The following is a 22,281-nucleotide window of genomic DNA, read 5'->3' as shown; positions in this document are numbered from 1 at the left end:
TTTATTTGTATATATACTCAGTTGTAGATGTGGCACTTCTTTCTTTTTTTGGGTAAATGCATGAATGGATCGAGTGCTGGCGGGCTGTCGTGATTCATTCATGCTGTTAATGTACAGATATTATTCATGGAAGTAACACTCTGTGTAGGAGGGAACAAATCTTGCCTTGTTGACATGTTATGGCAGGCAAGCTGGCACCGTCCTCGTCGTTAGAAGAGGGTGCAGCATTTTCTTCCCGTATATCAACGCATTATGATTCTTAAGCACCATTAAAACATATCCTTGTGTCCTTAGATCGAACAGTGGAGATTCCTTTCCTTGAATAAACGCGTTATTATTCTCTGGGGTTCATTGAATACGTAACGCTGCGTTTGACGCATCAAGAGCGTGAAAGTAACACCGGAAAAACAGCGATCACACTGTCAAAACAAACAAAGTGAGACGTAAACAGAGCGTCAATCTAGATTACTTAATCGTTATTTAAATTAATACTTTTAAGTCTATATATAGTCAATTGTAATTTTGTGTGTATAATGATTGCGTTGATATTTTAAAAATATTATACTTGTATTTGTTTATTTATTAAGTGATTGACTATTTCTATTGTTTGAATTTAGTTTTAAGGTAATAAATAGATAATTAGAAATTAAATTGATTTAATATGTCGGCGCCCACAATGCCTTTTATTTTGAAGGTGTTACCGGCACTTGTGATCTCACAACTATCTTTCGATTTTACAAAAAAAAAAAAAAAAAAAGCAAGTGGTTGAAATAAGAGGTGGAGAACTTTCACTCTTCCTGTCTCTGCTGCTGATCGCCATGGAACCTCCGCCTCAGTTCACCCGGGAGGAGATCAACAGCACCGTGTGGGTCGTTCCGGAGAAATACAGTCGACTCAAGCAGATCGGAACCGGAGCCTACGGCAGCGTGTGGTGAGTTCCGCGACTGAAAGTGTAGGAAGCAGGGGCTCACCTGGAGACATAGGTGGGCCTTCAGGAACATCCTCCGCGAAAACGCAGGGACGGATGTTATAACAGCATAATAAACATAGTATAGTCGCATCATAAGGTTATTTATTTACGTTTACATTAAGTTATTTGTGACAGTAGAGAGGGAGGACGTTGGTCAGAAGTCATGACTTTTATATGAGAAATTATAACTTCATTTTAAGTTTATTTAGTTTATTAAAAATATTATTTTGACAAGAGAAGTAGGAAAACTAAAATAAATACTTTTAGCCTCTTTTTTTATTTATTATTATATTTTTTTAATAAACGAGGTGTTTCATACTTTATTCCATCACAATTTAATATTATTACCCTTTTACACCGAGATTGTTGTTGTTTTTTTAGTTATTAAACGCTTTTGGATCATCCCATCATGATTAAACATTTAATATATTTAAGTTTGAGGCACAAATGTTATGAATGACCTGGTCCGATAAAGACCTTTTCCTCTTTTTAATGTATAATATATTTCTACTTAAATTCCTACATTGATTTGTAGGTAATACATATACAATTGTGATGGAATAAAGCATGAAACATCTCGTTTATCTTTTTTAAATAATTAATAATAAATAAAAAAGAGCCTGTCTAAAAAAAAAACCTGGAACAACAGCTTTAGTTTTCCAGTGTTCTTGAGTATTTTTGAATTTTCAGACACGGATAAATTATATATTCTGCAATGATTAAGTGTTATCTACGGAGGCCATCAGATCAGGAAGTGTGTGAAAAGAAAAATAGTTCTGTCTGGACTGTATAATAGTGTCATATGAGCCCAGAACCGAAAAGGTAAATAAACAGTTTCTGCATCGACATGGAAACTTGAAACCCGCCCATCACACTTCCCTGTCCCGCTACCTGTTTGTTTAGGTAGAACGTATACTATTCTCACTAACTAACAGCCAAAGCAATGTTATTATTTATTCACAAGAAAAACAATGTGAGTCTAAATGCGAGTCTTAAGAGCTAAAGTGGTGTTTGGTATGATAAGTGGACAGGCTAATAGCTTCAGTGGGTTCATGGTCTGTGGGTCACATTACATAGAATAAACTGTTAAGAATGTGAACTTCGGTAAGAGTATTTAGCATTTGCAAAAAGGTTATTTCACCTCGTCTAAATTTTGCAACACGCACCTTTTTACACCGAGATTGTTGTGTTTTTTTTGTTATTAAACACAATTAATATGAATTTATTAGTAGTAAAGGGTATTTGGTCACTTTTGGATGATCCCATCATGATTAAATTAATATATTTAAGTTTGAGGCACAAAGGCTATGAATGACCTGTTCCAATAAAGGGTTTTCCTATTTTTATTGTATTATTATATATTTCTACTTAAATTCCCACCTTGATTTTCTCTTTATATAATGTCATACACAGAGCTTGTTTATTCATTGTTGTTTAGTTTAAGGCCTAGTTACCTCTAAAGCACACATTTAAAAACAATAAAACACTACTTTTGTCAAAATAAAATAGCTTTAAAAAACTGATGACGATGCTGTACTGCTGATAAATAGAAACTCTCCAACTATTTCCATCTGTATTGACGCTTCTTCATCCCAGCTTCGTCGCTCACAAGCACTGATTCAGAACCAGTGCTTGTCTATTGTGCAACTCTCTGGAGGCCAAACAAAACACTGTTTTTCTTTTTTCCAACTCTTCACAAAACAATACATCCAAACAGTCTCTGTCTGTCTGTTGATATGGGACCGGCGATTCTCAAGTGCCTTTTGTGAGGCCAACATAACCACGTTTTTTTTTTTTGTCTGGCAGGTGAAGAATGAATCATGCCGTTTAAATAAAAAAAATTGCATAACATCCATCACTTTTTGACTTCGGCGTCGTGTTGTTGCCCAGATTGTGAGAGTTTTCAGGGTCTGAATACGAGTCAGTTTGAGATAAAAAGGTAGTGACAAGGATGGTGGATCTCAGTGCCAGCGTGATGGTTAATATATATATTTTTAAATGTATAAAATTGACCAAATAAATACAAGAATCTTAGCAGCAAGTCTTCAGTGATATCCAATAGTGAAACATAATCTGTGTTGGTGGATGTGACTCCAAATAGATTCCCCTCCTACAATGTTTTTGCCCTCTATGTCTCCAAACATGCAGATCAGCTGTTACTGTAGTTCAACGAGCAGCACCAGAACCCCCGCCTCAGACTCCTTATCTCAACCTCTCAGAAACCTCAAAATGCACCGAGATCAAAGAATGCCGAGCACTTGCAGAAGCGAAGTCTGATTTCCTTCCTCATTTCTGCTCCGCAGCTCAGCCGTCAACCAGAAGAACGGCGAGAAAGCGGCCATCAAGAAGCTCCACAGGCCCTTCCAGTCCGAGATCTTCGCCAAGAGAGCGTACCGGGAGCTCCGGCTCCTCAAACACATGAAACACGAAAATGTGAGTCGGCCCTCACACCAACGAGTCACCACACGATGTTTCTGACTCTGACTGATTCATTCCTGACAGGTGATTGGACTTCAAAATGTGTTTACACCTGCCTCCAGCCTCGACGACTTCCAGGACTTGTGAGTCATTTTACCAAATTTAATTTTGCATTTTGCCGTCCTTTGATTTTAGGACGGATATGACTGATGCAAATTTTTTTTTTCAACCGATTTGAAAGTGAAAGTGATCCATGTCAAGATGAACCTATACTTACCATCACATTAGTTTTTAGTTTTCTAAACTTAAAATTATACAACATAATGATCGGGGACAGTAGATTTCTAGCAATATTGAGTTCGGTTTAAAATTTTATTCACTTTCAAATTACTTTTTATTTTAAATTATAATTTTAGTTCACGCTATACAAGTTTAAACCTTGTGTTGTCTCTGGGTCAAGGTGAACGACCTCCAACATTGCATATGCATTTATGAAAGCCAGAAAACACGAGGGATACCACAAACACATTTTTTTTTTCAGTCCACCGGGTCACCTTGACCCAGAGAAAACACAAGGGATACCACAAACACATTTGTTTTCAGTCCACCGGGTCACCTTGACCCAGAGACAACACAAGGGATACCACAAACACATTTGTTTTCAGGCCACTGGGTCGCATTAATCCAGAACCAACACAAGGAATACCACAAACACATTTGTTTTCGGGCCTTCAGGTCAACGTGACCCAGAGAAAACACAAGGGATACCACAAATACATTTGTTTTCAGGCCATCGGGTCACCGTGACCAAAGACAACACAAGGAATACTACGAACGCGTTCATTTTCAGGCTTTCGGGTCACCTTGACCCTGCGCTAACAAAAGGGATACCTCAAATACATTTATTTTCAGGCCACTGGTTCACCATGACCCAGAGAAAACACAAGGGATACCACAAATACATATGTTTTGGCGCCTTCGGGTCACCTTGACCTAGAGACAAAACAAGGGATACCTCGAACACATTTGTTTTCAGGCCTTTGGGTCACCTCGACCCTGAGATAACAAGTGTTACTTGGTTGTTAAGTTAAAGTTAAGTCAAGACCTTGGGTTTAAGAGTTAACACTTAAATAAATCATGAGTTTATATGAGAAATTACATTTATTTTACCTATATATAGTTAAAGAGTATTACTAGTCGTACTATTCCAGTGAGTGGTTCAGTACTTGACCTCCTTTTTTTTGTTTTTCTCGCAGCTACCTGGTGATGCCATACATGTTTACCGACCTGTCTAAGGTCAGAGGTCATCTCTCAGAAGACAAAGTGCAGTTTCTGGTCTATCAGATGCTGTGTGGACTCAGGGTGAGCTCAGAGACGACACTAAACACACACTCTCGCTGCGTTGGTGAGCGTCGCCATGGTGACATGAAGCCCACCGGCAGCTGAGAGGGGAGGAAATAAGAGTGGGAACTATATGGTGGGAGACAAGAAAAGAGTGAATAATAGTGATTTTTTTTTTATCTTTATGTGACTCAGTACATCCACAAGGCCGGGATAATCCACAGGGTAAGTTTGTTCCTCAGTATGTTTACACTGTTAACTAACTGGTAGGATGAGTCTGAGATGTGTCTTTGCATGTCATCCGTGTCCAGACACACCCTTCAATAACACGCTTGACTCACGCTCTATTCATTCAATACTTTTCTCAACTTCACAATAAAATAAATCATTACCGTCGATACTGATATATATAGAGCGTTTTGTGAGTATTAATAGTAGTATTTTACCAGTGGGTGGGTCTTAGTTGTAATGAAATAAAAACGTTTTTGTCAAGGATAATCATAAATTATTGATTTAATTGTACATTTTTATTTAGGTTTTTTAGGTGAAATAATATATTAACTTGTTAAAAAGTGTTTTTTTATTTTTAATATTAAATTTACAACACTTAAAGTATGCGTTAATTTTTTTTTTAAAGTATTTAGATTTTAGTTTTCTGTGCAATAATATAGACAAATACACATGTAGTGGGTTTGAATATACTACTAATATGAATATACTATACTTGTGTGTGGTGTGTGTGTATATATATATATATATATATAGATAATATACTGTATGAAAATGATTTTTATTATCATAATGACTCTTCATGTCTGTCTGCATGTCTGTCTGCATGTCTGTCTGCATGTCTGTCTTCTTGTTTGTCTTCATGTCTGTCTTCTTGTCCGTCTGCATGTCTGTCTTCTTGTTTGTCTGCATGTCTGTCTTCTTGTTTGTCTGCATGTCTGTCTTCTTGTTTGTCTTCATGTCTGTCTTCTTGTCTGTCTTCATGTCTGTCTGCATGTCTGTCTTCATGTCTGTCTTCTTGTTTGTCGTCATGTCTGTCTTCATGTTTGTCTTCATGTCTGTCTTCATGTCTGTCTTCATGTCTGTCTTCTTGTTTGTCGTCATGTCTGTCTTCATGTCTGTCTTCTTATTTGTCTTCATGTCTGTCTTCTTGTTTGTCTTCATGTCTGTCTTCTTGTCTGTCTTCATGTCTGTCTTCATGTCTGTCTTCATGTCTGTCTTCTTGTCTGTCTTCTTGTCTGTCTTCTTGTCTGTCTTCTTGTTTGTCTGCATGTCTGTCTTCTTGTTTGTCTGCATGTCTGTCTTCTTGTTTGTCTTCATGTCTGTCTTCTTGTCTGTCTTAATGTCTGTCTGCATGTCTGTCTTCTTGTTTGTCGTCATGTCTGTCTTCATGTTTGTCTTCATGTCTGTCTTCATGTCTGTCTTCTTGTTTGTCGTCATGTTTGTCGTCATGTTTGTCGTCATGTCTGTCTTCATGTCTGTCTTCTTGTTTGTCTTCTTGCCTGTCTTCTTGTCTGTCTTCATGTCTGTCTTCATGTCTGTCTTCATGTCTGTCTTCATGTTTGTCTTCATGTTTGTCTTCATGTTTGTCTTGTGTCAACTCTTGCTCTTCATCAAGAGCATGAGTTTCATCCAAATAAAGTAAACGTTATGGAGCAAAAGGTACATTTAAGTGTGCTCTGTATATGTAGACGATGCTTCACGAAGCTTCACTAACACACCGATAAATTGAAATGTACTGGCGTCCAACTTTCTGCTCTCATTTCAGGATCTGAAGCCTGGAAATCTGGCGGTTAATCAAGATTGTGAGCTGAAGGTTTGATTCCCATTTTACCGTTTTCATAAAGTACGACCTGCATTCCTACTTGATGATTAAATGCATTAAGAAACGGTAGATCTGTAGTATTTATGTATGTAGTGAGGAGGTCAAACAACTGCAGTGAAATTGATTATGTGCATTTTAATTTACATTAAAGCCAGATTTTGGTAACATTAGAACCAGACACATTCTGCGTTAGTTTAGGATTTACTTAACAGTTTCTGCAGTGTTTTTATAAAATATGTATTAATGTTTGTTGTATTCTTCATCACAAACAACTTAAACAAATAAACACTTTTATACCACAGTTGTCACAATTGTTGCCCTAAATTTGACATTTTATTGAGCTGGTTCTCTCATTTAATGGTTTACTGGAGGCTTAAATCTCAAATTCTTAATGGTATATAGTGGATGTAAGAATAATGTTGATTATACCAAAAAGAACACTTAGATATTCATCTTAATATTGTATTAAAGATTGTAGTTTTAGGAGACTTTTTTTAACTGTTTTGAATTGCTTTGTTTGGAAATAACAATGGTAATTACCAGTACTTGTCAAAATATTGACATATTAACCTTAATATTATAATGTATAAAGATTGTATCTTAAAGACACGTGAAGAAACGTTTAATCCTTGAGCATAATTGACTTTATATTGTTCTAAGCCATTTTAATTATATCAGATAATAAACAAGCTAACATTGTAGTTAAGCTAATATGTTGTACTTCTTTCAAACTATAAAGATTATACTGCATTAAATGAATTTCACGTGCGCTTCATAAGATGTTAAAATGTTCTGCCAACGCTTTCAGATTCTGGACTTCGGCCTGGCGCGGAGCACCGACGCCGAGATGACAGGATACGTGGTGACCCGGTGGTACCGGGCGCCCGAGGTCATCCTGAACTGGATGCATTACACCCAGACCGGCAAGACACGATTGTTGCTGACTTGACGGATTCATCCTGGTTGTTGATGCTGATTCTGTCTTTGGTGGTTTTTCCCCTGCAGTGGACATCTGGTCTGTGGGCTGCATCATGGGCGAGATGATCAACGGAAAAACCCTTTTTAAAGGAAAAGACTGTATCCTTTCTGACGCCTGATGAGTTCAGTCAAGTTCAACTTCTTTTTTTTTACGCCAGAGCTACTGTCAGTTTTGACATCTTTATTTGTGGATATAAAACTTAAGTGCGACAAGACGTTATCTTCTGCTCGAGGCATGTTTTTAGGAATTCATTAGTAAAAAAATGTATTCCAGTTAGACATGTTAGTGAATAATACATTTTAATTCTACGTAACATTAGATAAACATGAATAAATGCAGTGACATGAGGTACCGACTCCTTTAGTGTCAGATTTACAAGTATATAAACCCAAAAGAGAAACTTATTATTGATATGTTCTGGGATATTAGTCTACATCCTCTAGATCTATGTCAGTCATTAATCGTGGATAAATATTGATTTATAGCTTCATAAACCTGTCATCTTTGACATTGACACAAGAGTCACAGATGAAATATGAAGTATTAATCATCAATTTATATAAAGTTATGTATTCAAATTCTTTAACCTGCCATATTTAATGATATGAGAGCTTTAAATTGGCTGAAAATCTAAATTACTTTTAAACAATCAATGGATATAGAAAGAAATGAATGAACTGATAAATCATTTAAAAAGGATTAGCAAACATGGATTTAAACAGTATAGAGTATGATCTTGATAGTAAAGGATTACAAGGAAGACGAATCAATGCTCTTAATTTGAAAGCCGAAACATTTATTTCCTCCTAGTAAATGGCGTAAGGGAAATCACCGTAAAGTTTAGCAGGAACTAGTCTCCAGATTTAAATTTGGGTCAAAAGTGAAGAATCCTAGCGATAGACACGCCTTTTGTTGCTTCTGAGTGGTAATATTGCGTCTTTGGTTAAAAAGAACCTGCTTTAGTTATATATTAAAAATGTTGTCGTCTCTCTTGACGCAACATCTCATTCATTTCGCCTTCTGCTAGAGCGCCCCCTGGAGGATGTTAAGCCGTGAAACTCGATAAATTAGCTTCAAAGAAATTAGGTGTTATAGTTCAGAAATTACAGTAGTTATTCCAACATTAAATACATTATATTTTCTTGCATTAGGACAGTTTTGTGTCCTTGATTTGTCGTCAAAATCAATTGCTCTGCCACTAGTATATTAAAATAAGATAATTACTTTTTAAAAATATATTTTATTTATTTTAATGAAGTTTCACAGATAAAAGCTGTATTAGAAATGCTGATAATAGGAATCTATCAATCACATAAATTATATAAATGACAGTTAAAAGTGTGGTTTGAGCGATTATGTGATGTTACACGATCTTAAGGATCCTTGACCTCGGACTTCAACCAGACATGGACCAGTTGACACAAATCATGAAGGTGACGGGTGTTCCTGGGCCAGAGTTCATCCAGAAGCTGGACAGCCCAGAGGTAGACCTCCAATATATATATTCATATCTGTTTCCTACCCTAATATATATCATGATGAATAACATTTTTCTCTTTAAAAAACAGGCCAAAAGTTATATTAAGTCACTTACTCGTTGCCCAAGAAAAGACTTCTCAATGTTGTTTCCTCGCGCCAGTGCAAAAGGTGAGCTCTGACCAACCAGAAGTGTCCGTCCTTAAAAAAAACATTAATGTTGAATTATTGAATCTGAAGTTAAGAGTTTCATCTAACCTTTTAAAAGCTACAGTAGGTAACCTTGTATTTTTATTTATTTATTAGGGTATCAGTATGTGTGAATGGCTGTCAAAGCGCTTTGTGACCCTGGTCTAGAAAGGCGCTATATAAATAGACATTATTATTATTATTATTATTAATAAATATTAGTGTATTTTTCCTCTAATGTTGGACAATATGGATCAAAACCGATGTTTCCAAATGGCAGAACAAACATTATTAAACGGGATGATGCCAATTCTTCCATTTACATCTGTTAACCCTTTGAAAAATGCTTGTTTAAAAGGGTTTTTAGTGCAAAATGTGATGAGAATGTACCCGTTTCCAGGCATCGACCTGCTGGAAAAGATGTTGGTCCTAGACGGAGACGAGAGGCTCACGGCTGAACTCGCTCTCGAGCATCCATACTTTGACAGCCTGAGGGACCCGGAGGATTTCCCCGAGCCCACGCCGTACGACGACAGCCACGACAACGCCACGTTATCACTGGAGGAGTGGAAGCGTGAGTTAAATTACGATTAAATCGCTTTTCTTATTGTCATGAATCTTCTTAAGGTGACCCACAAGTAGAAGACAATAAAAAAAAACAGTCCAAGGAAAACAAGGGGGTAGATTCCGACAGGGCAGCAAGACACACAATCCACTGAGGGGGGAAAGAATAAAAGGCAAATTAAACACTCACCAAAAACAGAGTAACAAAAAACGCTGACTGGTAGAAACGTCAGGAACAAGAACGTCGGAGGAACAAAGTTGGAACAGCAAGCAAGTAGAACGTAGCTGAGTCAAACAAAAATGACCAGGTGGGACTGGTACGAGCTGAATCTGTCACGGCTGATTGATTGATCACCGGCAGCTGTATGACTTTGCCAACCACTGTCAGGAACCACGCCCGTCAACTGTCAAAGAAAAATATTTTATTTTTATTTATTATTATTGTTGAACCTTTGACATTCATTAGAGCTTACGCAGCTAAAGTAACTTAAATACAGCAAGGCTAAGAACGAGAGGATACAGTTGACTACAAAGCGGATATTGCGATATTATTTTACAAGATACAAGATTATACAGATATCAATATTCTGTCAACAGTGAGCAGAGAAGCAGATGGAGTGCACTAATGCTCCTCCCATGATGCAACAGTAATATGCTGTGTCTCAAATCGCATACTAGCGTACTAAAAGTTAGTATTTTTAGTGCGCTAGTGCGTCTCAATTCTTAGTATGCGAAATTTAGTGCGCCATTCACACTAAATTGGCGTACTAACACACCCACAAAACTGAGTATGGTTCGATGGACACTAACCACCCTAAACAGCCACCATCTTAATGACGTTTTAAACGGAAGTTACATCATATATAAATGCATATATATGCATATACTTGCATATACAGGTGCATTTTCAGCAGCAGTAGAAGGATGATACGTCTTCGGTGCTGATACCAGCTTAAATATCTCGCGAATATTTAGATTCTCATATTTTTTCTTTATTTCTTTTTCCAAACGTGCTGCCAGCAGGTGTCGATAGCATTCAAACAGTTGGTTGAAACATCGTTAAATAGAAGTAGAAGAAGAAGCCGTCATGTGATTTCCGTTTAGTGTGTAGCAGCAGAGTTTGATTTGAGACAGACTATCTGTGGAGAATTTGCGTACTAGTTAGTATGTACACTAAACTGATGCATACTAACTTCTAGTATACTAAGAGTAGTATGGGATTTGAGACGCAGCAAGGGACTCATTCATTCCTCGTGCTATTAGATTGTTTAATTGTGAGTTTAGGAGCAGGAGTGGAGTGAAAATATGATTCTATTCAATGTTAATCTTTGTATCCTTTGTCTTTGTTATCTTTTCTTTGGTCCATGTTCTTTAACTTTAGCCTTAGATTGTGTCATCTTGTTCTTTCTTTCTATAGAAACTTTGTTCTTATCTGTGTTGCTGCTCCAGAGGGATCAATAAAGTTTTATCTATCTGTCTATATATCTATATTCTACAGCGATGTATCAATTATTGACAAAATAATCTCTTTTTTTTTTCCTTTCATTTGTTAGCGAATCATATTCTATGGTATTTTTGTGGTTTATAGTTCATCAATAAAGTGTGTGTGTGTGTGTATATATATATATATATATTACAATTGATTCACAAATATTCTCGCAGTTTGTTTATTTTTGTGTTGCAATTCCGGCCGCTAGATGGCAACAGCCTGCCTCCGCAGCTAAATGAACATTGAAGTCTCGCGAGATCCTGGTGACAACCGAGTACGAGAGGATGCAGTTCTAGCACTTTTTCCAAGTTGATGTCAGGACATATTTTAGTTTCAAAACAAATACAAGCAGTTATGACTTTGTCAAGAGTAATGAGGTCTTTAAATTATGGTACACTACAGTCAAGCACTCAAAAATAGTACAATGATATCCTTGTTCCTATAATATCACAATATCTCGCAATGTATTGCAATATGTCGTATTGTTGCCTCTGTTTTGTATCACCAGATTCTTTCCAATACACATCCAAACTAACAAATGTTTTTTTCCGGTCTGCAGGCTTGTGTTTCAAAGAGGTGAAGAGCTTTGTTCCTTTCCCACGGAGAGATTCGAAGAGGAAAAACACTCTCACTATGACTCCTTGACTTGATGAATGTGATTATTGAAGCCCCGACTCTCAAGGCATGCAGCCAACTGTGCCCTTCTATTGTCCAACTGAGCATTTATTTCCTCACCCTCGTTCGTTTCAGTCCCATCTCACACTGGAAATCGTTCTATCACAGTCAGCCCTTTTTATATCGAGGTTGTTCATTTGTGATTGTTTACATTTGTTTAGACTTGTTTACTATGGTCTGTGAGCATCAAGCTTGAGGAAACGGATGGTTTATTTTCCCGGTATTATTCAATACATGTAGTTGTATTTTCTATAAATGCATACAATAAATTCTCCCTTTTTTTGACAAGTGGTGGCAGTGTTGAATAGATATTCCCGGTTAATTTAAGCTTGTGTTTCAGCTGTTTTATAACAGTTACAGGTAAACGTAAATGTTCATTTCACATAATAAATTCTTGACATGTGTGTAATATTCAGTGTAAAGCCATGAGATCATATGTATGCTGGATGTTCAATTGTTTTTTGCTGGATCCAACAATAACTGCCTTATAGTTTACTAAATAAAATTAACTAAACGAATGGATTGTCATTTTGTCAATACAACACGTTAAGGGGGTGTTTTGTTTTCTTGTTTATCATTCATTAGTTACTTTTAATCATAAATAAACATTTTATTTAAAACGAGTTTGATAAATTAAGTTACCTAAATAAGACGTAGGTAAGGAGTCGCTTTTTTATCGTGTTTATTGATTTAATTAACTCGTGAAAATAAATTATAAGTCCCTTTTGTTTGAATCGATCAATATACATTCTTCATAAACGCTGTGTTGTCAATGTGACAGCATCATGTAAAGCCAGCGCGCGAAAATCAGGGTCTACTGACGTCCGATGGGCGGGGCTAATGATATCAACCGGATATCAATGTGTCAAAGATATTTCTGCGGAAATAAAACGTATCGCAATAAGAGCGCCCGATTAGTAAATACATCTTTTATTATTATTATTACTAATAATATATTCCGTTTCAAATTATTAAACAAACTTATTATCTTATGTAGGTGTTACTTCTTGTAAAGTAATTCATGTCATTTTCTATTATACATATATTGATAACATGAAACAAAGTATTTTATAGTATAATGGACGCCTTCGTAACAATAGGTTTTATTTTTAAAAGCTGAGACTATTTTGCGTTTATTATTAAATTAAATCCGATTTTAAATTAATAAATCCAAAAAAATCGCGTTCTTTTATTTTGAAACAACTACCCGGAAGCCGTGCATATCCACCAATTTGTGTTTCGTTAGCATAACTCAGGTCCAGCTAGCCGGAGGAGGCTAATATTTTTCCTGCTTTGTAAATGAGGTTTTCGACGGATTGACTCCAGATCCTCTGATGCGGATTCACAAGTCTGTGTGTTTGTCTCGTCGGCCTCGTTCTCAATGAGTGCATCAGGTATTGTTAAATACCGAAAATACCGGCTTTCCACAGCTGACGAGTTAGCTTAAGTGAGGCTGTCGCTTAGGCGGCAACCATTGGAGCTCATCGTCTGGCTGTGAAGCAAGATCGCTTGATTCGAGAGGTAAAGGTTGATTTTCCAACTCGTTTTTCACGATATTTATTGACTTTGTTAGAAACTTTGAACAGTTTCGACACTGTTCGTAGTGGAATAATAATGGCTAACTGGCACCACGACAGTATTGTTCCAACGAACGTCTTTAATAAACAATATCTGGATAAACTAGAATTATTTTTTGTTAAACCAGAATATTTGACATCGGGCAATTTTTTTTATTACTGTTTTTGCAACTGTAAATATGGCTGACATTTCACTACGTAATAAGGACACCAATCTGTCGTGTTCATTGGCTCTGCGACGCGTCCATCAAACTTTCCTCGAAGCTGATTGGAGGAGGCGCTTTAAGTTTTAGAAAACGCGTTACTGTGTATTAAACTAGTCCTAATCTTTATGTTTCTTTACATCTGAAAATAAATGGTTAAATGAGTGCATGTCGGAGAGAAAATGATAATAATGAACGAATCAAATGTGACTTGAAAATGACGATGTAAAGGAATGTTTTGAGTGTAATGTTGTCAACTTCTTTTTTTTTATTACAGTGTAAATACGCTTACATTCAATTCATGTTGACAATGACGTCAGTATATCCACAGAGCTCCTATGTGTGTTTCTTCTTATAGCTTTAAGATCTAGGACAAATACAATGGGGGGTCATTTCACTGTCAAGGCATGTTTACTAGTATTGTACTTTTGATAAACATGAAATCCAACTTTTTGTGATTGACAGGTGGAAGGTGTGACCGGTGGCTTATGAGGACACCACGTAAAAAAGGCCATGCGGCCACGGATCGTTCTGCGGATGTCAGGAAATCGAACGGGACGGTGGGCGGGCGAGGAGGAGCCCGCCGTCGCTCGCCATCCCCGTACAGCCTCAAGGGGTCGCCGAGAAAAGACGCCGCCGTGTCCTTTCCCCAGGCGCAGAAAGTGGTGGAGGTGGAGTTGGACGGCAGGCTTCACCGCATCTCCATCCTGGAGCCCCTCGAGGTCATCACGGACGACGAGATGATGGCGCAGGACATCAGCGAGTGCAACAGCAATAAGGAGAACAGCGAGGAGCCGTCGTCTCCGCCGGCGAGTCTGCAGGCGGCCCGCAAGTCCGCCACTCCCAGAGGCCGCAGGAACAACTCCAAAAGCCCCGCCGTGAAGTCACCGCCTCCCTCTAAGAACCACTGTCCTAAAGCTCGCCCCCCGTCTCCCGAGAAGGTCGTCTCGTTGTATAATAACCACTTACCTCTTCCTGAACCTAGCTTCAGAATGTTAGAGACTTTTAAACCAGCCGAGGCCACACCTCTGCCGGCCGCTTACTACCGTTACATCGAATGTTCTGCCGAGGAGCAGGAATCTCAGGCGGAATACGACATGGACGAAGAGGACGCCGCCTGGTTGGAGATGGTCAACGCCGGGAGGACGGCCGAGGGCTACTCCACGCTCCCGGCGGACACCTTCGAGCTGCTGATCGACCGCCTGGAGGAGGAGGCGTACCGGGAGGCCCGCAGCCGGGCGCCGTCCCAGAGCGCCATCGACGACGACGCCTTCTGCTGCGTGTGCCTGGACGACGAGTGCCTCAACAGCAACGTCATCCTCTTCTGCGACTCCTGCAACCTGGCGGTGCACCAGGAGTGCTACGGCGTCCCCTACATCCCCGAGGGGCAGTGGCTGTGCCGCTGCTGCCTCCAGTCCCCCCAGAAACCGGTGGACTGCGTCCTCTGCCCGAACCGCGGCGGCGCCTTCAAGCAGACGAGCGACAGCCGCTGGGCCCACGTGGTCTGCGCCATCTGGATCCCGGAGGTCTGCTTCGCCAACACGGTGTTCCTGGAGCCGGTGGAGGGCGTCGGGAACATCCCGGCGGCCCGCTGGAAGCTCACCTGCTACCTGTGCAAGCAGAAGGGCCGCGGCGCGTCCATCCAGTGCCACAAGGCCAACTGCTACACCGCCTTCCACGTCACCTGCGCCCAGCGCGCCGGGCTCTTCATGAAGATCGAGCCGGTGCGGGAGACGAACATCAACGGGACCACTTTCTCCGTGAAGAAGACGGCGTTCTGCGAGGCGCACTCGCCCTCCTGCCAGGACGCGCTGTCGGACGACGAGAGCGAGTGCCGGGTGGTGGGCAGCAAGAAGCGAGCCAGCCGAGGACAGAGCGCCTACACAGAGGGTCCGTCGACGCCCAAGAAAGGCAGGAAGTCGGAGGGCAGTGGGAAGATGGATAAAAAGAAAGGGAAGAAGGGCGAGGACACGACCGAACGGAATTCCACTTCGCCACAAGTGATAGTGCCTCAAATACCCACTAACAGGTTTGAATTATTCATGTTTGTCAATATTACACGTGTTGTCTTCGCCTCACACTATATCTTTCCATTTTAAAGGTTGACCATCATCTGCAAAGGGATCCTCTTTCAAAGGAAAAACCAGTTCATGCAAAGGCTTCACAGTTACTGGTTGCTGAAGCGACAGTCGAGGAACGGCGTTCCACTCATCCGGCGGGTGCACTGTAGCGTCCAGTCCCAGAAAACCACTGATCAGGTCAGGAGAGAAAAATGGCGTCCACAGTTTGATATAAAGATCCTGACCGTTTCTGCTTTCTTTTTTTTTTCATCGACAGCAACCAGAAGCGAATGAAAAAGTGAGTGCAGCCCGGGACGCGCTGAGATACTGGCAGAAGCTGCGGCATGATCTGGAAAAGGCCAGACTTCTGGTGGAGCTCATCCGTAAGAGGGAGAAGCTAAAGCGAGAACAGGTAATGGGCGTTCAGACGCAAACCAGATTAGTTTACAATCCATTTCATGGGCTCTAATAATGTTGACTTTCCTTTAAAATATATTAAAAAGCTGTTCATTAAAGAGTATATGTTTAATTATCATTGTAGATAATCGCTATTATTATATGTACTTTTATTTGCATTTACAGATTCATTTAAAAATATATTGATAATAAATAGGGGAATAAATGGAGTCTACTGACTCCTTTTAAGAAACATCTTAAGACGTTTCTATTTGTTCAGGCTTTTCCTCGATTTTCTGGAACTCCTGTTGTGTTATCAGTTTTATCTTGATCTTTAAAATATATACTTTATTGAATATTGTTTTGATTGTTTAAGCGCTTTGTGACCCTGGTCTCGAAAAGCGCTATATAAATAAAAATGACCTACTTAAAATAAAACCAGACAAAAATCCACAAAAGATTATAGTATATAAATAAAATTTGTGTAAAACGTTTTTGCCCCATGATTCAAACGGTCACTTTGACTAAAAAACTTGCAATTTAATGATTTCATTTAATTACTCAAATCGAGAAAACCAAAAGTAATATCAGTCTGTTAAAGGCAGGTCTGCTTTATAGATGTTTTTTTAATACAGTTGAATCAGTAATGTCTTGTGGAATTTACATTGCAGGTTAAAGTTCATCAGTCCACCCTGGAAATGAAGTTGACCCCAATGTTGATACTCCTCCGCTCGACCTTGGAACAACTCTTGGAGAAGGACACGGCCAAGATCTTTGCAGAACCCGTTGACATCAAAGAGGTTTGTTTTTAAAACGATCTTCCTCCACGGTTTCTAATGAAAAGAATCCCTAATGATGCGTCTCGCTCATCAGGTGCCGGACTACCTGGAGTTCGTCAGCCGGCCCATGGACTTCTCCACGATGCGCTCCAAGCTGGAGAACCATGCGTATCGCTCGGTGGCCGAGCTGGAGGCGGATTTCAACCTGATGGTGTCCAACTGCCTCCTGTACAACTCCAAGGACACGGTCTTTCACAGAGCGGCGCTGCGCCTCCGGGACCTGGGGGGCGCCGTGCTGAGACACGCGCAGAGACAGGCCGCCAACACGGGTCTGGACCTGGACTCCGGCATGCTCCTTCCCGAGTCTCCACAAAAGCGAACCTTCAACAGCTGCAGATGGGAGGACAGTGAGTACATTCAAACTAAATTGATATTGTCTGCAGTAACATGTGTGGATGTTAAATTATTCACAAACTTCAATATATTTTTCCCATTCTAATCCTTATTACAGCCATTATATTTCATCAGTTATTTCGGGCACTTATATTCTATAATGGAATATTAATACGTGTGTGTGTGTTCAGCCTAAAATTCTCATCATCACCACTCATCTCTTTAACTAACTCATTTCAGTTTTATTCTTGTTACACTTCATTGAATTCCATGTTTATTATGACTTAGAGAGGGTATCTACGCATCATGATATAGAGGGCCACGATACAATATTTTGGGGTGCTGTAGTAACAGGTATATATTTGTAGTATTGTCTAGTACTTGACTCTGGTGTTGCAGAATTTACAGACCACATGACTCTTGATGAAATTGTAGGTGCTTTGTTTCAAAACCTAAATATGTCCAAACATCCGCTAAAAAAAAAAGCTACAGTAGACGACTGTATCCTCTCGTACTTAGTCATCGCCTGTATCTCGCAGCACTTCAATGTTCATTTAGTGGCGAAGCATGTGATCTAGCAACCGGAAGTGTAGTTGCAACTCAAAAAACGAAAGGCATGAATATTTTTATTTAAAGTTTAAAAAATTGAATTATTTTACTTTACACATTATTGCACTATAAATAAGAATTAATACAGTGCTGTCAAATATCGATACAGTATCGTATCAAAGTAGAACATTTAAAAAAAATTCAGTAATAACAAGTTATTGTGTTGGTGTTTGTTATGTAAGTGTCTCCGGTCTCATGCCTTCATCCCCTCGTCAGTCGACAGCGTGTTGGATCCAGCGAACCGCCTCCACATGTCGGTGGACGAGCAGCTGAAGGAGCTCCTGGAGAAACTGGACTTCGTCACCTCCATGCGGAGCAGCGGCGCCCGGACCCGTCGCATACGCCTGCTCCGGCGCGAGATCAACAGCGTGCGCTACCGCCACCGGAAACACCTTCACAACGGACACTTTAAAAGCGAGGAGGACGGCGACGACGACGAAGAAGAAGACGAGGAAAAAGACGCCAACGTCTCGTCCTCTTCTGATAAAGGTACTGGCGGCGAATGCTTTGCAGTCGGAGTTGCCAATGCATGTACGTTCTGAAGACACTTTTATTTGTGACGTATGAGACCGAGTGTTTAACATGAGCTAATGGAACGTTGTCCTCAGGTAATTGAGCCAGGGTCCCCCCACGTACCAACCCCAACCACCCCACTGACTCCAGTCTAGTAAGTAGGGGCCCACAGAGTCTGGCTAGGCCTCACAACTCCTCTCTTCAAGTGCACTCTATGCCTGCACCTCTTCTTTTATCACTCTCATGGTCTCACCACTTTCCATTGGCCATGTAAAAGTCACGCCATATCATCCCACCTCCGTCAGCAGGACATGTCAAAACGCCTGCAGAGGAGAGCAGACTTGATTGCTAGACTTCAGTCGCGAGGGCAGAGAGAAATCGTCCTGGTAGAGCGCTAGACATTTAGAGGTGATTTTTTTTTTTTTTTTCCCCGCGAATCGAAGGCGAATCATTCTTAAACCGACCATTTCCAGAGCGACTCCCGCACCACTACATCACACTTGAACTCATTTCAGTTGAAAGGGAGGGAGATCCGGAAAAGACTTGAAACCTTTCTCTCTTGTCGTCCCTCTAGAAGACCTCAAATCCTCGCCGCCGACACTGGAGCCCACGGGGCCGGCGCCCCCCCCGCGGCGCGAGGACACATCACTGGAACCTCCGACCCTGCGACCCATAACGAGAGAGGCGCCGGCTTCCAACTGGCACTGCAAGCGTCTGAAGCTGGACGACGAACCCTCTGAAAAAGCCACTATTTGCACTAAAGAGCAGGACCGGCGGGTGACGCCGCCTCCTATTTTGCACAATGAAGGTCAGGCCGTGGCCAACGGTCTGCCCGTCCTTTGCACGCCGACCAAACCCGCCCCGGGCGGAGTCGGCCGACGGACTTCCGTGTTGTTCAAGAAAGCGAAGAACGGAGCCAAGCTTTTCCGAGAGAGAGACACTTCTTCCATGAACGGGAAAGGACCGCAGGATGACGTCACGAGTATCGTCGCGACCACGCCCAACTCAGCCGCCAGCACGCCTTCGTCGACCCCCACGTCCACGCCGACCAGATCCAGACAGAGAAACAGTGGGCCGCCCGAGCTCGTCCAACAGCAGACCCTCCTCAGTGATCACAAAGTGGAGGTGGATAAGATGACAAAAAGGAAAGGTGAGATATTTTTGTATACGTCGGCATCATTGCAACTGTTGAAAGATGGGATTCCCAAGCGTGGAGTAGCTTTATTGAGCTGTAAGGTTTTAAGTAATAGTAAGTAAGAAAGTAGTGGTTATTTCTTTAAAGAAACTGGCAGCCAGTGAAGAGTTTTCAGGATCGGAGTAATGTGAGTTCTCTTACTAGAGCGGCTCAAAATTCTTGCTGCAGAGTTTTGTATTAACTACAGGTGAGACAGATCATTTTTGTTTAGACATGAAAATAAACTGTAACAATAGTCTAAACAAGAAGACATAAACACATGGATTATAAACTCCAGATCGTTTTGTGACATCATTTTTGAAATATTTCTCAGTTGAAGAAGTTTTATTTCTATAATGATGATAATTTGAAGTGGCAGTCCTTATGTAGGCCACAAAAAAAGGTTTAAATATTTATTTTTAGCATCTTACTTTAGGATGAATGACATAAATGAAAGCTTTCCATATGAAAATAACATAAGACTAATGTTATATAAATTAAAAGCCCTATCAGTAAGTTTTAAAATGGTGTTTCTGGCTCCCCCTAATGCTAGATCACTGCAACTGCATTGTCATAATGGTCTCAGTTTTGATCAATTTTCTGCATGAATGTTTGTTTACAAAACAATTCAATTTCACGTGGGGTCCGTTTGTCATTTTATAATCTTGTTAATTTCAATTACTTCATATCAAAAGACTTCAGCTTGAAGGATGTGATGCCATTTCAAAGAGAGATTATGATTTAAAGATGAAAGAATAGGAAGCAGATATTGCTAAAGAAAGGATGGAAGTCGAGCGACGGAAAAGAGAAGCTTTTCGACTTTGAAACCGAGGGAAAACGTGACCATTTAACGTCGTCAATTCATGCGTTTATAGTGATGTGTTTATTAGTCTCTTTATATCGACTATGATCGGCCTGAAGCGTCAATCAAGTCTGTTCTCTCTCAGGTCTGACCAACGGTTTTAACAAGCGCGCCGAGGATTCCGACGACAGCCCGTGTCCGGTTCTCCACCGAGAAACGTAAGACCGGCTCGTCTTCCGGCTCCGATAATGGACACTTGATAAAATATGCAACGATTCTCTCGCAGCAGCAGCTCGAAGCCCAAGCGGAGCCTCGGAAAGCCGGCTCTGTCTAAAGTCCTCTTCCTGGACATCGTGAACGGCGACGCAGATTACACTGGTATTTATTTGCCGTTTGTTTATGAGGTTACTTTTGGTGATCAAAGAGAAACTCACACGTTGGGGTGGTTTTTAAGGGAATGAAAGCCAAACGTCCGAGGATGAGATGGAGCCGTTGGAGCCTCTTGATCTGGTGTGGGCCAAGTGTCGGGGATACCCTTCGTATCCTGCCCTGGTGAGCGACTGATTCATTAAATATCAACATATATTTAGATATTCTTTCACATCAATCATGTTTATTAAAATGTACATTTGTAGCTCCTTATTTTCTTGATATTTCACGGTTTCTTATTTGTCCGTCATCAGGTCATTGATCCGGAGATGCCTGAGGAGGGTCTGCTGCACAACGGCGTCCCCATCCCCGTCCCGCCCAAAGACGTCCTCCTCCTGGGTGAGCAGAGGCAAGAGGAGTCCAACTCCAGGCTCTACCTGGTGCTTTTCTTCGACAACAAGCGCACCTGGTGAGTTTTTAAAGAACTCAATGCAACACTAATAGACTCAGGGACTCAGAGATTTTTCGTTTTTAACCCATGACTGGTTCTGGTGACAGGCAGTGGCTCCCCCGGGACAAGGTGACGCCTCTGGGCGCCGACGACACGGCGGACAAGCTCCGCATCATGGAGGGCCGCAAGTCCAGCATTCGCAAGTCGGTCCAGGTAGCGTACGACCGGGCCCTGATCCACCAGAGTCGGGTCAGCCACAGCCAGGGCTTCATGGCGTCCAACTTAGGGCTGTAGGGGGGGCGACGTCACCTCCTTCTTACATCCGCTTTTTGGATCAAATGTAAAAGAAAGATTTGTGTACCTGCCAGGAATCAAAAAACATCCACAAAAGAGATTTTCGACACATGAATGGATCACTGCCATCTTTTCTACAAAAAGCTTTTTACGATTTTAAAAACGTTCACTGTTTACCCGGGCGGCACTCGTTGTGTACATAGATGAGTTAATTTAATGTTGTTTTATTCCTCTTTTTTAAAAAAGGAAAAGCGTATTTCAATCAAGACGACGCGAGGCTGTGTATAGTTGTGCGATGATGAATCTGAACTCGCTGCAGGAGTCACTGTTGTGTGCGTGTTGTCGAGAGACGCAAATTCAGGTCGACACTTTATCTGAATTCTCTTTTTAAACAGAGGTAAATAATTTATTTATAAAAAAAAGATGGAGCTATTCAAATAAAAACTATATTAGTTAACGCTGATGTTGAATTCTTATTTAAAAAACATTTTTAACAGACGATTCTGGTTTGATAAATTCCTGCCTGATCCCCGGCTTCATTTCGGTTTTCCTGTTTTTATTTATTAAAAAAAAAAGTCCTGTTTTTTAATCCTGATCTTAAAAGAAATACACCTTGATAAGCTTGAATTGTACATTTTTAACCGTCGCCTCAAACATTTTGTTTGAACCAGTATTTCCCTCGTTTTGGAAAAAACAAATTCTCTATTAAAAAGTTTTGAAATAATG

The 22,281-nt window shown here is 40.5% G+C and overlaps 2 protein-coding genes across 3 annotated transcripts; both read left to right on the top strand.

Annotated features, from left to right (window-relative positions):
• Nucleotides 1–743: 743 nt before the first annotated feature.
• Nucleotides 744–12,453, top strand: mapk13 (mitogen-activated protein kinase 13). Its single transcript, XM_087780757.1, has 12 exons — nt 744–931; nt 3,274–3,403; nt 3,473–3,531; nt 4,645–4,750; nt 4,925–4,954; nt 6,507–6,554; nt 7,372–7,486; nt 7,569–7,640; nt 8,947–9,026; nt 9,111–9,189; nt 9,608–9,781; nt 11,820–12,453. Exons 1-12 carry the CDS (start codon nt 819–821, stop codon nt 11,903–11,905), a joined length of 1,092 nt encoding a protein of 363 aa, XP_087636883.1. The 5' UTR covers nt 744–818; the 3' UTR covers nt 11,906–12,453.
• Nucleotides 12,454–13,125: 672 nt separating this feature from the next.
• Nucleotides 13,126–22,281, top strand: brpf3b (bromodomain and PHD finger containing, 3b). Of its 2 annotated transcripts, none has more exons than XM_087781144.1 (13): nt 13,126–13,456; nt 14,181–15,744; nt 15,817–15,973; nt 16,053–16,187; nt 16,843–16,971; nt 17,045–17,357; nt 18,169–18,441; nt 19,040–19,615; nt 20,587–20,659; nt 20,731–20,819; nt 20,896–20,993; nt 21,125–21,279; nt 21,369–22,281. In XM_087781144.1, exons 2-13 carry the CDS (start codon nt 14,204–14,206, stop codon nt 21,553–21,555), a joined length of 3,726 nt encoding a protein of 1,241 aa, XP_087637270.1. In that variant the 5' UTR covers nt 13,126–13,456; nt 14,181–14,203; the 3' UTR covers nt 21,556–22,281. The 2 variants fall into 2 exon arrangements, with proteins under 2 accessions (XP_087637270.1, XP_087637269.1); XM_087781143.1 differs by having other exon boundaries at nt 20,728–20,819.

The sequence above is a fragment of the Callionymus lyra genome, chromosome 19 (assembly GCF_982586985.1).
Source record: "Callionymus lyra chromosome 19, fCalLyr1.hap1.1, whole genome shotgun sequence".
In the NCBI taxonomy this organism is placed as follows: domain Eukaryota; kingdom Metazoa; phylum Chordata; class Actinopteri; order Syngnathiformes; family Callionymidae; genus Callionymus; species Callionymus lyra.
This window is presented reverse-complemented; position numbering and strand designations above follow the sequence as displayed.